This window comes from Canis aureus, chromosome 15 (genome assembly GCF_053574225.1).
Source record: "Canis aureus isolate CA01 chromosome 15, VMU_Caureus_v.1.0, whole genome shotgun sequence".
In the NCBI taxonomy this organism is placed as follows: Eukaryota; Metazoa; Chordata; class Mammalia; order Carnivora; family Canidae; genus Canis; species Canis aureus.
In genome coordinates this window covers 35,058,424-35,076,444 of record NC_135625.1, presented here as the reverse complement: position 1 = coordinate 35,076,444, position 18,021 = coordinate 35,058,424, and the positions used below count along the sequence as shown (strand labels likewise).

Here is an 18,021-nt window from a genome sequence, read left to right as displayed (position 1 = left end):
CTTCTTGCATAACATACACATTTACTTTTGGAACCATGGTGCTGATGGCAACTGAAATGGTCAGCATCCTTGTCTTCACCTCTGCAAGCATCTACTTGAACCCTGTAATTTGTTTAGAAGACTGAACATTTCCCTGGAGAAACATTGAATAGTATAGCGATCCCAAATATATTCAAAGATTAAAGGGCCTATTGGGTGCAGCAACTTCCCATAAGTCCTCTGCTGAGCGTCACTTTGTCACTCTGCTGCTACATACCAGATGCAGACATATTCCAACAAGTTTCATGTGGATACTATCACATCCTACAGGTACTGATTCTTGATGCTTTGCAGGTGTCAAAGTCCTTCCCCTGGTTCTGTTGCTGCCCTGCCATGCACTATAATGAATGCTTGGTGACATGTCCATGCTCAAACTGATTTTTAGTAAGAAGGCAAAATATCTCCCTTCTCTTTAGGTTTTAGTATATCAGCTGGATCCTGAAGCCCTGTATGGTACCTCAGTTTTAAAAGGATTTAGTAAAGCAGGTTTATTTTTTTCTCTACTTTGTACATTTAGACTCCCCACTCTCAGTGACACTTAGGCATACATTCATGTTATCCAGCTCAAAGATGAATCTAGATGACAAACACCACACTGTACTCAGGCCTCCTTGCTCCTCTGTTGGGTAAGTCTGTCTTCATGGGTCAAACTCTTGTTGCCAGGCAACTCCTTCCTTCAGAGTGAGAACTCTCCCAAGAGGACCCTCAATCCATATGCAAACAGGCTTCTGGCAGCTGCTCCCACCAATTCAATAGACAGGCCCAGGCATGTTGGACTCTTAGAGAGCTAAACTGAGATCTCCATTACAGTAATTGAAAGGATCATAGATTCCTCTTTCTACTCTTTCTTCTGAAAATTTTTTTCTTTTATGATATATTAGATACATAAGAAAAGAACATCATTATAATATCATAATTTGTCTTCATTTATAAAACCATCCACAACTTCCACCCTTCCTCAACCAAAATAGTCCATTGCCATTCATCTTGGGTAAGACTAGTACAGAGAAAAATCTTGAGTGGATTAAATTACTTCCTTCTGTAGAGCTTTATGATCATCCCTGTTGACAGTTATGCCTACAGCAGTCGCCCTGAACAATATTTATTAAGGACTTTATGTTTCAGGCACCATGCTAAGCATTAGAGCTGCTGGGTGAGTCCAACACAATCTCTAGCATCTAGGAGCTCCCAACTAGTTGGAAGTAAGCCATAAATGTTAAATCTAAAATGATGTTGATAATCTAAAATCAAAGAAAAAGTAGTGATCTGGTCTTTCTAGAAGAAGTTGCACCAATTTACAGAGAAGCAAATCAAGCTGTCCTTCTAATCTCGACCTTGAGGCTTGGAATTCTCATTCATGGTAGCCGAGCTTACCCTATTGTCCATAGTACTGACTATAGTTTGATAGCCACACAAACTATTTTCTATTGCTATATTCACATTGAGACCAGGTCCCCTAATTTTCAAAACAATCATGAATAAATATCTGGGTGACTGGAATTGACTGGAATCACCCAGCAGCACTGATTCTGCAAACCCCAATGTTCCACAGATGAAAGTCACACCTGTGGCATTCTGGCCCTGTGGTTGGCCAGCCTAGTCCTCTCTGACATGAAAGATTTGCCGCTGTCTGTGAAGACTTCATTGAGACCGATTAATTGATTAAAATAATTTATTCCCTGGAAGACCAAAGGGGCAGATAGTTCCACAAATGTTAAGTTAAAAATCATCGGTAGCATTTTTAGTAATTTCAGAAGTGAGAAAGACACATTTATTCCTCTACGAACTATCTGAATGCCAAAGGGGTAACACTTTTTCCATGGGGGATGGTAAGATGAAGAAGAGCAGCAGGAGAGGTTTCCAAGAACACCCTAGACATCTTTAAAAAAGTGACACGGTACTGGGCATGGCATAGGATGGTAGAAAAACAGTGGAAGGATGGTATCAATAGGTGAGGACAGAGATGAGTGGTATGTGAGTGAATGGACGTAGATATTGAGGATGGTGTGAGTTTCATGTCTGGCTTAGTTGAATGTTGATTTTATAATAATAAATAGCTTGAAAGTGGAGACAGGCTGGCTTCAGTTGGATTTTCCTCTCACATGTTAAACTCAGAAACATACTATCGCTCTGGAGAGATGTTGACTTCATTTGAAGAGGATGATCTTCTTAAGTGGCTTTCTAGTATGAATCCTATGAGGTAGGCATCTCTATAAGAGGAGCAGATAGAGGGAAGTGGATAATAACTGGAACTTTGTCATCAGGCAAATCTTGGTTGAGTTCCAGCTCCAATATTTGCTGGCTACATGACGTTAGACAAGATTCTTAACATAGCAGAGCCTTGGTTTTCCCATCCATAGTATGAGAATGATAACACCTGCTGGAAAGATTAAATGATTAAGTGAAGATACCCACATAGATGGTAGCACAGCATGGTTCTTAGAGCCTCCAGCTTCAGTCGGGGTCTGATCACACTGAGGAAAAGTGCTGGCTTTAGCTCAGGCCTTGTTTCTTGGACTTCTGTAAGTGAGTGAAGAGCGTTTCATCAAACTTCTAAGAATAGATGTTGGCAACTGTTCCAAAACCCAAACCCAATGACATCCTTGGATCCTTTCCCACCTCACATACCACTTCCATTTAGCCATTAAGTCTTTTCCTCCACTTCATATATTCCCTAAACTCTGTCTCCTAGTCACCAACTCCCTGGCCACTAATCCAGATTGAGTCCTGATCATCATCATCAACTACAGTATTACCTTCCCCTCCTAAATTCTTTCTCCACTCCCTTGCCCTGGTGCCCTGGTCTCCAGGATTAGTTTTATAAATCCCATTTCTGAACTTGTCAACCTCCTTCTTAATTGCCTCCAGTACTGACACAATGATATTACCCCCAAATTTAGTCCCACACCTAACATTTGAATCCACCTCCATTGACCTCCATCTACCATTTGCATTCTCTATTCCAACTTGAAATGTACTTTTTTTCTTCTTTCTTTATACTTCTCTGAGCATTTTTTCATGAAAATTAAATTGCAATAATCTTTAAACAATTCTATGTTGGGTGAGGTATATCTCTTCTAAAACCCAGCTGAATTATAACCCTCAGAGAGTAGTTATCTTTTCTGTGTTCTCATAGTACTTGGTGGTATCATTATCACAGCATCTTTAAATTCCCATCCAAACAATTACTAAGAAATTTCCCAGAGCCAGATGACAATTTGGTGATATGCATATATAATGAATTCCTACTTCTCCCTTAAGATTATTCAACCCTCACTGGCAAATAAACTGAGCTCTACGAGTAGTGACATGCCAAAGTTCATATAATACCTATGAGGCAGAGTTATATATGATGCAAAATCCCAAGTCCTATGTTCTTGTCATTCAAACACAACCTCCTTGACCCATCACGTTGCAGCTGCCTATGCATTAGTCTCCAGAACTAGGATGTGCTTTCTTAGAAGAATTAGATGTATTTAAATGAGACATATTTTATTCTTTGCACACCAGTTCTTAGCCCAGCATAATTCATTGCATATAGTCATTTGTTGAATGAAAGAGTGAGCTTTGTGTACATGAATGAGATTTGAATCCATATTCTTTGAGGATTGATCCTGGAAGGGTTGCAGGACAGTGCTGGAGATTGATTCTAATGGGTAGGCAGCATGGTCATGGCTGGGAGTCTGGAGGAGGAATAGAGAAGACTAGGTTTCCAATCCTCCGGAGGGGAAGTGACTATACCCATTGACCACTTCAGTAAGCCAGTATTTTGGGCCATCTCTGGCACCGTGTCTTAGGCTGCAGTCCTTTTCATAAGTCGGATGACTAGTTACAGGTCTCTCGAGAGATCATTTGTCACTTGTCTAAAGCTTTCCTCTTCTCCATCTTAACAGACAATCCCTGTCACATGGCCCTCACCCAACCAGTTATCTTTCCATCTTTGCCTTCTGAAGCTAGCAAGTGAAATGGAACAAGAGAAGTGTGATGCCCCCTCAGGGATACCTTTCTATCCAGCCTGAGTGTAGCTGCCAAGACATCCTGTGACTTCAGGGCCTCAGTTTGTTTCATATTTGAAAAACAAATTCTGTGAAGCTCAGTGTCCCCAGCAAGGATAATCAATATCAGAAATTGTGCACGTCTGAAATCTTGCAAAAGCACAAGGCAATTTGGCATCTGTAGAAACAAGAAAGAGCATCATGGTCTCCTCAGCTTCTCTGCTTAGGCCTCATGCGTTAAAGAAGCTTCCTGCTAACCAAGATCCTGGCTGCTCTGTAGGGGACATAGTTGATCAAGGTCCCAGATGGCTGGATTTAGCTATCTCCATTGATGTCTTCAAGGTCCACTGGCCACAGAATAATTTCAAGGTCAGACAGTGGTTTTGCTGATTACTTCACTGCAAGCATATTTTAAAATGAGCTCGTAGAGGCAGAATTACCAGGTGTGTATTCCCAGGGAAGCTTTTCTTAGTCACCTTGCCTAATCCTGTTGAAACAGAAAAAGTTTCACTGCATTTCCCATCCGCTGATGAGTCATCCAGCATATTTCATATTTGCTGAGCTCTTCTGGTTGCCGGTGGGCAAATTGGAGCCCATTCTGCAGCAGCACAATCTTGCTGCTGAGCTATTAAAGGATATCTAATTAAATTAAGCCATAAGGCAGGAGAAAACTGTGCCATAACCTTCATAATCTGTGAAGCCTTTCATCTTTTGCCAAGCACCAATTTCCTAAAAGTGGGGACTGCGGCACATCACCGGGAGACAAAATCCTAAAAATGGAAATTGTGCTTGTTTACAATGTGTGCAGGGATGCTGAGCCACATAACCAGAGAGGGAGTGGCGCCAAAGCACTAGGCATGTGAAGGAGGAGTACACCATGCACAATGACCTTGAAATCTAAATTAGCTCTTGCTAATTGGATAGAGCGAACTCTCATTTCTGTTTCTGAATTTGTCAAATTGTTTTATTCTCAGGGAAAAAGAGACAGTTGCTCTTCAGGGCTAATTTGCTTCTGAGTAAGTTTGTCTTCCTGGGTTTGGTGTAGTCGGGTGAGCAAGAGGGGACTTCATCCTGGCAGCAGAGCCCAGAATCCAGCTTTCTGGTGACACATCCTCAGCCAGCTTCCCCAAGAGAGTTCTGCATAGGCAGGGCAGGACCACTGAAGCCAGTGAGGCTGCTAAGCTTGGGAGCACTGTCCTCTTCTCCTGTCAGACAAACTGTCTTTCCTACACAAGGAATCTGCAAACAGTGAAGATGTCATATTACTGAGCCCCTACTAAATGGCAATGCACCATGCTTGAGCTCACACATACAGTAATTATTTCATTTAATCCACATAGTGAATCTGAAGCTCAGAGATGTTATCTTGTCCAAATTGCCTGAGTAAAAGAGGAAGAATTCATACCTTGATCTCACGGTTTCTGAATTCATGTTCTTTATACTGTGTAATTCTTGTACCATAATGTAGGTAGATTCTAGAAAAAAATGCCAAAGATTTCTCAACCTCTAAAGTGGAATATGGATATATGAATATGGGTAAGAAAGAGCAGGCCTTTTCTAAACTTCAAATTTTCTTCCAAGGCTTTAAAGTCTGAGTAGCAGAATGGCCTAATTAATGATAGCTGGAGAATTGTCCATTCCTCTTTTTAGGGCTTCATCTTATTGGCTGGGTGATTGTGGGCAAGCTCAATCATTTGACGTGCTCAAGTTGTGAGTTCAAAGGGAGGAGTAATAATCATCCGGGTGGCTTATTTTGAATCTCTTGGACCTTGATCTTATAAAAAACAAAAAACGACAACAAAATATCCCACAAAAAAGTCCTAACCTTGTCTTGAAACAAGGATATTTTGGTCTCATACATTTGATCATGTGCCAGCTCCTGAGTTAATCTTATTTCAATATCTCTTTGTCAAGCTGGTGCATTTGAGGTGGAAAATGACAATATCAGGAGCAATGTGGTACCTGTTATCCTGCATGCTATCCACAGTGCTGGTGCCTTAGGGTCACTGAATGGGAGACTAGTTCTGGGTCTGACAAGCATGGAATTCGGCAGGGACTGCAGCTATGATCAGCTCAATGCCTGTGATAACCTTTGCACTGAAATGTCAAAACTCTTGGTATTCATTTCCAATCCAACTGTCTTTCCTCTGAAGTTTAAAATTGCATACAAAAAAAATTAAAAAAAATAAAATTGCATACAATTCCATTGGCCAGCAGGTAGCCATATTATTGGTCTAGTATATCAGCCATGAAATTCAAATAACTACACGATTATATTCTTTTAAGTTCTGGATAACTAAATTTGAAGTCTGCTTTATCCTCTCTTGGCTAAACACAACAAAAAATGTATTACTTTTAAATAGAGAGTTTGCAGATCTTTCTTTTAATCAATAAAGAAGACTATTTCTAGACTAGATAAACTCTTAGGGAAGGAAGTCTTACGTGGCAAAAGGTAGATGTCCTTCCTCTTCCTCACAACTGTCAAACGAGACCTAACTATGAAATAGAATCATCCAGAAAATATCACTGAGTACTCGGTCTTACAAATCATCATTCTAATTAGAATGACAAATTACGTACTCCACTGACTTATAAAGCACGCTACTTTTATATGTTTTACTCCAGTTGTGGATTTAAAAAACTTTTGAAAGCTTGTTATGTGCAAGGCTCCCTTTGAAACTTTCAGGAGATTGGAGACTCAGGTTGGTTTTAATGCAGTGGTCATTATGGTCATTATGGCTCCATTATAAGAATGACCAGATTGAACAATAACCAGTTAAAAAGCTTTATTTTCAGGATCTTTCTAAGAAGTGAAAGGAATGAAAGGAGAACAGACGTGAAAAGTTGATTTTAAGCCAGAGTTTTTGAGTAGAGAGAGAGCTAAAATGAAATGCAAAATGTATCTGAGATAGTTATGTGTTCATTACCAAATCTAGTTTGAGCCATGGAGCTTCCATCCCTTAGATCCTGTGTGGTGTTTTTTTTTTTTTTTTTTTTTAACCATGATTCAGCAAACTTGGTTCCACCCCTATATGTTTCTGATTTTGTCTTAGCAACTTATTGATTACTTTTTTCTTTTTCCTTCACAATTTTTTTTGTTATTATATGGAAGTAACCCAGATGTCTATCCATAGATAAATGGATAAGGAAGACATGAGATACATACACATATATTATATATATTGGAATATTTTTGTATATTGATATGTATATTTGATATACATAATGTATCAATGTATGTACCTTATATATAATGGAATATTACATTGAAATAAAATGCCATATGTATATATGTAATGGACTACATTATATATAATGGAATACATTATATATATATAGTGGAATATTACTCAGCCATAAAAAGAATGAAACCTCTCAATTCACAAGTATGCGAAGTAAAATAAGTTAGTCAGATTACTCATTTCTTACTCTTAGCTTTTAAAAATGCCTATGGTCACCTGGATTCCTCACATGCTGCGCAACCCATGTAAATACCCTAAGTCTTTAGTTGCCAGTGATTTATTCTCTAAACATCCAGCATCTGTCATGTTCCAAGTACTGTGCCAGGCATGGATACACACAGAGAGGACGATGTCTCTGCCCTCAGAGAGTACATGGTCTACTAAGGGAGGGACTTCAGTTTGGTAGAGGTTGTGAACTGGATGGAAAATACTATATAAAAGCTTGCATGACAACAGATCATGAAACAGCAAAGGAAAAGCACTTTTCACGTGAAAGAGGCAGATATTTGTCATGGAAGGATTCCTAGACAAGGACACTGTCTCCATCCACAGAAGGCATAAAGGAAGTTTGTCAGAAAGATAAATCAGGGGCAGCCCGGGTGGCTCAGCGGTTTAGCGCTGCCTTCAGCGCAGGGTGTGATCCTGGAGACCTGGGATCGAGTCCCATGTCGGGCTCTCTCTGCCTGTGTCTCTGCCTCTTTCTCTGTGTCTCTCATGAATAAATAAATGAAATCTTAAAAAAAAAAAAAAAAAGAAAGATAAATCGGGAGAATGGTAAAACGAAGGGCAGGGTTATGTAACAAGCACAGCACTGCATGGTTGTGTAAGATCTGGAGGTGACTGACTGTTGCATCCAAAATGATTTTACTATCCAACATTGAATAACATTGAATAAAACAGTAGAAATGACTTCCTGTCAACTCCCTCTCAATACTGGCTGAATCAAAGGATAAATCTTTCTGTGCTTCTGAATATATTTCCAACTTCACCAACACTTGCTGAGCTCCCCCTTTGTCAGAGAAGACCTTTCAGCTCAGATACTTTAGCAGGCAACAATATCCTGTTAGAATTTAATTACACTGTTTCATTTTGTTTTATTTACTTCTACAGCTTTATTTTGATTATGGCAACTGGTTGAAGTTTTCCACTCATAGCACTGATACAAAGTTTCATTTGAAATGACTTTATTTTAGTTAAAAATGCAATCAATTTAAAAAAACAATATGCAAAAAATAATACAGGTGGTACATGAATATGGTAATAGTCATGAAGTTGGTACGCCAATGAGTAGAGTTTGACAAACACTAGTGTGGCATACTTGGAGAATAGAAAATTCTAAGATGGTCTAAAAGGTGACATGGGAGGCGCTACAAGAGTTTGGCAGAAGCCAGCCTGTGAAGAGCATCCTATCACAAGCTGAGGCATTAAGCTTCATGAGGAGCCATGAAAGAGTTATAACCAGGAGAATGTGCAATAAGGTTTGTGAGTTAGAGAGAAACTTCCAGCAAAATGTGAAAGATGTCCTGGAGGAGCTAAAGGAAGCAGATCAGTTAGAAGGCTAATGGAGCCTGGTGAGAGAGGAAGAGGTGCCAATGGTACAAGTGGTGGGACTCTGAGAGAGAGGATGGATTTGTTTGACATGTCAGTGGTACAATCACCATTGTCACCAGTTAGATGTGGAGGAAGAAATCTAGAATATTGCTCAGGCTCTGGCTTGCTCGGTGGGTGACCTGTGGCTCTCCTAATCAGACAAAGGGATATTTTCCCTTAGCTGTTCCTTTGCTGGATAACTGACATGAGTTTGACACTGAGTGGTACCCTAAATCCCATTAACTGTGCATCAACAGCTTAATAGGAAGGGCCCACGGTCCTTTTCCTCACACTCATGGCTAGAGATCTAACTCCTCAGACAAACAGGACAGAATTCAAAATGTATGGGGAATTAGAACCTTTTCATGTTATGAAAGAGTTTTTGGTCAAGCAAATACCGAAAAGGATATAATGCTCTCTGACTCGGCCCTAAACTTTTTTTCAAGGGTCTACAACAAATCAAGAAAAACTTTTCAGCTTTAAAAAAGTACTTTGAGTCCTAATTTCTGTTCCAAATGTGAAGTTATATTGCCCTGTGATTTCATGTCTTTCAAAACACAGGGATGAGGGGGCTCTAAACTGAGTTACCAAGGGAGGTCTCTATTTTGCAAAAACAAGGTGACATTGAAGGAAGGATGGGATCTTTACAGAGAGATTCTTGCGGGAGGGCAGAATCATTTCATGATTGGAACGAAGCTGGGTACTTGGAATTGGCTCTGACACACAGCATTTTCTGTCTTTTCATGGTGGAGAGGGTCTTGGGTATAATGGGAATTTGTTTTGTTACCTTGTTACCTGCTTAAGGACATTCTGATGAAGCCCCTTCATGCAAAGAAGATGGAAATTAGGCTCACTGTGAGAAACCAGAGGGGCCTCTAGAAAACTTGCCTAGCCTGGGGCCCCCAACCCTCTTGAAGAGAAAGGCTCAAGGTCGGGCATAGGGCAAGAAGGATCCACCTAATGAAAGTCACAGAATGGAACACAAGTGTTTGCTTAACTCTGATGATAACTAATAACATGATACAAAGTTTACATCTAGCTTATCTCTTAAAAAAAGAAGGAAATATCCTTACTTATTAGGGAGCTAGAGTTAGGATTATTTTCAATGACATATAATTTTATTTAAATGAAGGATAATGTATGGGGATTATATTAGACTCTCTTACCATTAACAATAAAACTATATTAACTACACCACAAGCCTGATGATGAATATCATGAGATTAAGTCACCCACCATCCTTAATGTAGGATGAAATTTTAAAGTATTGAATCCAAAAAGCTTCAGTCCATAAATTATTCATAAAAAAGAATCCTGTTTTATGCATAAAGAATAAGTGGAACCTGGAGAATCACTTATTGGACAGATAATAGAAGGTGAGAAATATCCAGGAAAGGGTGAGAAATATCCATACTCAATGTGGTTTTTTTCCACATAGGAGTTAATTTGAGACCTGACTCCTCTAACTTTATCACTATGCAGATTTTGCTTAGATTATATTTTTTGAAAAAAAGAGAAGAAAAAGGAACATATCAGGATATCCTGGGTGCAAAGTAAGGAAAATGGATGTGCAGAAACATCCTATCAATTTAGGATCATGTTTTGCTTGTCTTACTACACATTTGAAATGAAGTTCAAAATGGTATTCTGAAAACTCTACAAAGAGTTATATTTCAGTATATTTCTGTGAAATTATAATGAAACACTCATGCAAGAAGCCCTTAAAAATTACAGACTTTATGTGAAACAGTGTGGCTACACAAGAAGCAAACATAAAATAAAGAACTTAAGTTACAACTTTAAATGCTGTTCAGTGATTATGCTGCTTAACATACAGTTGTTATTAAAGAATAATTTGCTTACTGACATAATATTGGAGAAATGATCAAACATGTTTATTGGATGAGTTTGCATGATGTAAAATATGTCATTTGGAACTAAGAGATATAGTCTCCAAAACCTAAGAACCTGGGTTGAACCAGGAAGAAGCAAATAGAAGATAGCATTTGGATGTTGACTATGTGCTAAACGTGTATGGCGTCCTTACATGTATCCAAGTGCAATCCTCATTACACACCACAGCCTTGTAAAGCTGCTTGGATTCCTATATTAGTGGTCAAGGAATAAGCGTGGAGGGGAAAATTGTCCAAACTGCCTAAACTGCTAAGTGGTGGGGACAGTGCTGACTACAAACTCCTCCTCTTTTCACTGCAGGATGCTACCTACACATCGAAATTGGGAACTCATTCCCATGACTACACTTCATTTCCTTAGAAAGCTATGTTTAGAAAAAAGCACATAGTCACTGAGTCAGGCAAATTGGGTTCTCGAGTAACTCTAAACCAAAGCCAGAGGAGCTCATATTCTTTCAAACAGAAACTTGGTTTTGGAGGTACCTTGTCTTGATGCAACAAAAGGCTGTAAAGGACAGCCTTATTTGAGTCTGGAGCGGGAAGGGGAGGAGTGCAGTGGGTAGAAATAGGAATTGTAGTCAGAAAACCTGGGTACAGCTATAATCTCTGCAACTCACTACATGTGTAGCTTCAGGAAACATTTTTTACTTTCCCGAACCTAAAATTTCCTCATTATTTATCATACCAACATCCCATGGGTTTAAGAGGATTATAAATGATAAAGGGTGTGTTAAGCCATAAAATATTATAAAATATTATTTATGCTTGCTAGATTATTTCTCTGCCTATGAGCAAATCTATACAGAAGCTATTAAAGATTTTTGTATCTATGAAAGTAATTCTCTAGCCCCTTTGGTATGTTGTGGAGTGGGAAGAGAGTCGCTTCCTCTATCAAATTCTATCCCAGTACGTACATTTGAAAGGGGGAAGGATGGAACTACTATCCCATTCTCTGTCTCCTCTTATAAATTGCTGGTCTCCCTCACCTGGCTTGCCTTTGAGAAGATCAGGTAGGTCATGATGGGTTTCCTCCAGGTAACAAAATCCATCTGCTGTCCCCCTGCCAAGTGATGTTTTGAAGCTCAAACACAATAGCTCACCAGAGAGGTCCAACAATGACAGTCCCAGGATCTGAGCAGGAGCCCACAGGGACATGCAGGATTAGGTCTGACTTCTCTGTCCAACAATGCCCTAAAGGTGAGGAATATTGCAGCTTACTGTAGCAGCAGGATGGTCCTGTCTTGCAAAAATGGAAAGCACTTCCATTGCCTGCCAGATCAATCTTTTGGAGGAATGGTTTCCATAAATTTATTTTATTCTGTGTCAGAAAGGGCAAGCCCAAGATAGACTACAAAGTGATTCACATGAGGTCACAAAATTTTCTACTCCCTCCAGCATCCTAAATCTCTAGATTTCAGAACTGCCTCACTGAACTCCAAATCCCTGAAATCAAGTCCTTTTGTCATTCATCTTCAGGGCAGAGAGCAGGGAAATCTAATGATGTCTTCCCCAGATATTAGGCTGCCAAGATGTTGTTGGCCTGGGTTTGACATTCCAGTCTATACTGTTGAAATGAATGGAGAATTGGAATAATAATCTAGATATTTAGATATTCTTCTTTCTCTGTACCACAGTCCACCCCATAGGCTTCTGCCTCAATTATCAATATATGTTAGGTATCTGATTTTAACCTAAGCTACTAAGATAGCTGCTTATAATTTTCAGTTTGAGGGGTGGACAAAGCCTCAGTTTCAACTTGAAGACACAGAGAAGTGTTTCAGTCTTCAATTTTTAGATATTCGTGCACTCCCTGATTTGCTGAATGGCTGGTTGACTGGATTGAATGAGTGGAACAGTGTGATGGCTTCAGGATAGCGGTGTATTAGGAATTGTGTGTGTGTGTGTGTGTGTGTAAATGTGTGCATGTGCACACACCTGTGTATGTGCATGTGTAAACCAAAGTTGACACAAATCACAAATATGAGGATTCTGAATTGTTTTGAAAAACTCATAATATAAATAATAACTAGTATAGTCAAAGGCCACTATTTGAATCTCTTAGATATTCAGACTGTTTAGGAAATGACATCAGTGGAGCTATTGCTAGGTACTAGGAATCACACATGTATATGGAGGTGGACTTTGATGGCAAGCATCAGGGAACCCTCAAGCTCCAATGGAGGCCCCTATGTACCCCCATAGGATTGTTGAACTCTATTTCATATACTTCAGAAGCCCTAATCTTATCTAGAATAATGAGTTAAATGCTTGAAATATATAAAAAGCATCACCCATGCAAATACCTATTTGTTAAAATATGGCTTTTGTTTAGGCTAATTTCAATAAGAAAAGTAATATCCTCATTTCTATGACTAAATTTCAGAATGTGGGAAATATCTCATGCATAGCCCCTTCCCTGAGCAGTAAGATGGGCATTTAGTTTGATTTATTGATAGAATGAGGGGAAAGAATCCAACTTAGCCTTATCTTCTCTTAAAACTGAATCAATAAATCCTGGGCCTGAATCAATAAATCCTGGGCCTGATGGAAAATAAATTTACTGAAGCTATATGAAAGCTGAGCATAGGTTCTGACTGGCTGCCTTTTGGGTCCTGCTGGCCACCAGATTACCTAAACCCTGGTAACAGGTTTTCCTTTCATGACTGCAGGGGAGCGTCACACTGACATTTCCATTAGTCTGAATAAGTCTCTTGCAGTCATTACAGAACATGTCAACAGCCAGGATCCAGGCAATCATGCCCTAAAATGTCCTCCTTGATATGTTATTGCCTATGGGGGGTGGGGATGTGAGAGAAAGGGAAGAAGACATCGTAGTGCTTGCTTGCGGGCCCTTTGACATGGAAGGCAGTGGTAAGCAGACCCAACAGGCAGAAGGTGATGAAAGAACAGGCATTGTGGCAAAAGCAACAGACAGAGTAGATGATCACGGGGTCCATCAGACACATTCCTACATTAATACAACTGTCGCCATCAGCTGAAAGGTGCTGGTCTAACAGACTGAACATGAGTCTGCTGAGCAACACTCCCACGCCTCCACAGAGTAGCATTTTTATTGCAGTATGTCTTTCATGGAAGATGAACAAAACTTTAAATAAATCACAATTACTTATTGCTTAGTATTTTGGATAATAAATTCTTTAGTTTATCAGTACCTCGGGGCCTTCAAATGTGCATTCTTCAAATAGTTTCAATTACATATACATTCTTTCTCCTCAACAATAAATTATTCTTAAAAAAAAAAAAGAAAAAGGAAAAGATACATAATTTTAAAGCAAAGAAAAACAAAAAAAAAACCCATATATTTTTGACATTGATCTTAAACTTATATGAAAACAACTCTATGTTAGATGCTTAAATATAAATAATAAAGGACATTATGTTATTTACAATGTTACATGGTAAGTTGAGAGAGTCAGAAACTGACATTAACTCATAAAGACAGTAAATGATTTAGGAAAACATCCAAGTAACATACAATGTGTATTTACAAAAGAATATATAATAGAACTCGTGATATGTGGCCATTTCCTTTTGCCCACATTTCTCTGCAGTGTTTCACGGGTCTTTGCAGATAGAAATCTCTGTGGGTGGTGGAATGGAGCCAGTACTAAAAGATAAAACCAGGCCTTCCTTATTTTCACCAATGTGAGCCATGCACCTTTTAACTCAAGCCAAAAAAAGGAATAATTATGAGCAAGTTACCCTGGATAAACTCCATCTATATCAAGACAGTCACACTTAAACAAGGAAGGTATGGTCTATTGGTGTTTGGGACACATTCACATAGACTCAGGCAGAGTGCCATTTTGTAGAAAGCATGAGGCTGTCCAGGCACTCTTGAAAAAAACAAACAAAAAGTCATACCAGGCAAGAAGGGAGAAAAGGAATCTCGAGTGAGAAAAAGAAGTTCCTCATATACTGCGCTATCCCTCAGTGGGATACGATTTCAGACTCTGGAAACAAAGTTGTTGTCCAACTTCTGGGCAATTTCTACTCCCTGAAAACCCCTGAAAGCTTGCCCCATGCTGGGAGCATTGGTTCACGCTCCTTCTTGGATTGCCACTACACTGCCTGGGTTTATAGACAGGGATGGTTGAGAGAGCCACATGGCAACTAGGCATCGCAAAGCTGGTGGCAGTAGTGGCCTCAAGTGCCCTGAGGGGGCAGCTTGCCTTTCTTACCAAGGCAAGCTCTTGTTCTATAGGTGAAAAGGCTGCCCCAGCTAATATGCCACCTCTCTGAGTGATCAGAATCAAGCTGGAAATAAAATTTCCTCTTGTCCTAAATGTTCATATATATTTGCAACCGGAAAATGTATAGCGATTTTCATACTGAAGAAAGTGTTGGTTGCTCTCAGCAGAAGATTTTATTTATTCCTGAAATTCTCCACAATGGGGCATCTGAATACTCCAATACCTAAAGAATTTTGAAACAGAAATTTTAGACTTTTCATTAATGGTAGAAAGTTCTTTATTGACATAGTCTCTGAATGAGCCAAGGCCTTCAAAGGTAATATTAGCATAATTTAAAGAACCTCCTTGGGTTGACTGCCTTCTTCCCCCTGCCATGAGCTTACTTATTTCTACAGAACCAAGAGCACAGAGAAGTGGCATGTGAGTAAGGAAGGATGGTTTAGGATACCAAATATTCAGAGTAATTTCAAGGACCTGCAAACACACATCTCTGCAGGTTGTAGAAACAGAAAAGGAGCTTAATGACATGACTCATGCCCAGCCTGCATTTTCCCAAAACTGCCTGCATGTCACTTCTTCCCATGAATTTTAACATAGAAATTTGGTGAAGAATCTAATCCAGTTCACCTGCAAACAAGAAACAGTTGCTCTCGCTGACTTCATGCCTGGTATTTTGAAGCCCCTGACGACCTGTTTCCCATTTTGTCCCATGGATCCCAGGAAGCCACTGGGAATCTCAGTAAAGCTCTAGCCTGATTTGACACATCTCAGGCAGGGCATGAAATGGGGCCTGCTTTTTTTTTTTTTTTAATCCCCTTACTTTCCGGAATTAGCATTTGTTCCAAATGTTAACACCTATTGGCCTTCCTTGGACATAACAGAGAACATGCGAAGTTTAGACCCATCTTCATCCTGTTTTGTGACAGTAAAGCAAAAGGTAAGGAAGGGGGGAAATAGATGATACAGTCTGCGGATTGAGAGGTCAGTACACAGATGGGGTCACTTCTGCAAGTAAAGATGCAACCTTTCCAACGCTATCAACATTCCCTGATAAATTGTCACTTGTGGAAGGCTCTTGCTAATCACAAATCACATGCACGTTGGCCATTCCTGACAAAAATGCATGGTTAGACCTGATCGATGCAACATTGAAAAACAAGAGAAAAATCATGAGGAGAAAGGAGTGGTCAACAAAACTGTTTGAAATTGCAACTAAGTCACACAGCTCTTCTCCAAACCAATGCCTTCTATATACATTCACTCCTTCTAGACAGAACTCATTCTACAACAGAACTACTTCCCTGTGATGACTAGTCACCACCACGCACGGCAGGCATATTTCACTGAAGTATTGCAGACAAATCGCTAAGTGTGCCATAACATGTCTGTTCTTGAGCTGATAAGACACAACCAATCGTTTGCTCCAAAATCAGTGAAAAACACAAGTCAGGAACGATTGCACCTCTTTCAGCTATGGTTTGATTTTTCAACTAGAAGACCTGCTGTGTCATTCCCCCAGAAAGTGAGGTGGAGTTCTCTTATAAGGTGATGGATTTACCCTGATAGCAAGTCGGAAATCGTTTTCTCTGCTGTCCCCCAAACTGTTGCTCTTTGTCAAGAAAAATAAACCCAAACAAAGCAAATGGTAGCTCTTTTTAGTGAGAGCAAGCTGTCTTCTGATTAAGAATATAGTTTTTTTTTTAAATCACAATATTACTTTCTTCCTAATATTTAACATTACTTAATGCAGTTTCCTGCTGTAATTAATAGTAGCATGCTGTTGGATCTACTATTATCTCAGAGCCCAATGAAGCAAACCTTTGGCTGGCAGAGTAGACACAACTCATTTCATATACTGAAAGCAAAAGAAAACTTCGTACAAAAGAGAAGAGTATTTGGATGGATGTGCCATTACAAGACGTACTGATCGGGCGCTACTACAAGCAAACAGAGGGACAGTTGCAAGTCTTGCAAATCATACATCCCGTCAACATCATAATGCAATGCACGAGAAGCCAGCGAAAACTGAATAAATGGGAGGTTTTGCTGAAATACGGTGGAAAAGCAATCACAGTAACTGTACAAAACTTGCTCTCAACATAACAGAACATAAAGGCACCATTGATATCTTTCTCGTTTTGAAATACTGTAAAAAATTGCTACATATGGCACATAACACATTTTTACATACATATATTTAATTTATAAAAGTTTTTTTTTCCTGTTTTCTATTTGCAGAACTGCTAAAATAAAATAAATTGTTTAATTTAAGGTGGAATACTTTATTATATAAAATAAAGTTTTACAGGTGAATCTATGTGTTTATTTAGGTTTTATACAGCGATAGGGTCTTGGTTAGCGATTACACTAGACAGCCTGGCCTGCAATTCTTCCTGCGTCGAGAAGCGGCCTGCTGGGTTAGTCCTGCTGTCCGCCAGGCGGAAGGCAGGTGCTGCCTCCAGACTGGCCGCCAGGGGGTTCTGAATGCCCAGGAAGGGTGTATCTTCCCCTACTCTCTCATCTTCTGTTTCGCTCTCTGAGTTAGTGCCCTCAGCACTTGCGTTGCTGTCCATTTCCAACCTGTTGGCAATGTGGCCATTGGGCTTGGTTCTTTTGGCCCTCCGGCTACTGGTGAGTTTCTTAACAGGCTCTTGAGCTGGCTCGTACTCCTGGGTGGTTTCATACTCCTCATCCTCCACTATCCTCAAGGGGCTAGGGGGCAGGCTGTTGCTCTCATGTGCGGGGTTATGGTGGTAGGAGTTGAACTGTTGAGAGTGGTGGTCATACTTCTCCCGCAGCCGTGGTGGAGTCACAAGAAGCAGAGGTCTCTCTTCTTCCACAAAGGGGCTGACTGCCATGGAGGGCATGGACACCGTCGTGCTGGACACAGGTGGAGACGTTTCCGAAGGGGGAGATTTGGGGGAGCTTGGCGTGTGGAAATCTACAGGTGACATACGAGCCGGGGTGGTCATTGCTGACACATACCTGTGTGAGCACAGAATACCCTGCATGAGTGCGGCAGAATGAG

At 40.0% G+C, this 18,021-nt stretch overlaps 1 protein-coding gene across 19 annotated transcripts in view; it reads right to left on the bottom strand.

Moving 5' to 3' along the window:
• Positions 1-8,443: 8,443 nt before the first annotated feature.
• Positions 8,444-18,021, bottom strand: part of NRG1 (neuregulin 1) — a 1,069,619-nt gene continuing 1,060,041 nt past the window's right edge. For 14 of the 19 annotated variants that reach the window (XM_077849097.1, XM_077849082.1, XM_077849083.1 and 11 more), the window contains one exon: positions 8,444-17,978. In XM_077849097.1, the coding sequence (XP_077705223.1) occupies positions 17,327-17,978 (652 nt within the window). In that variant the 3' untranslated portion in view covers positions 8,444-17,326. The remainder of the gene's footprint in view (positions 17,979-18,021) is intronic. The other 5 variants (XM_077849091.1, XM_077849092.1, XM_077849093.1 and 2 more) reach the window with 1 other exon arrangement.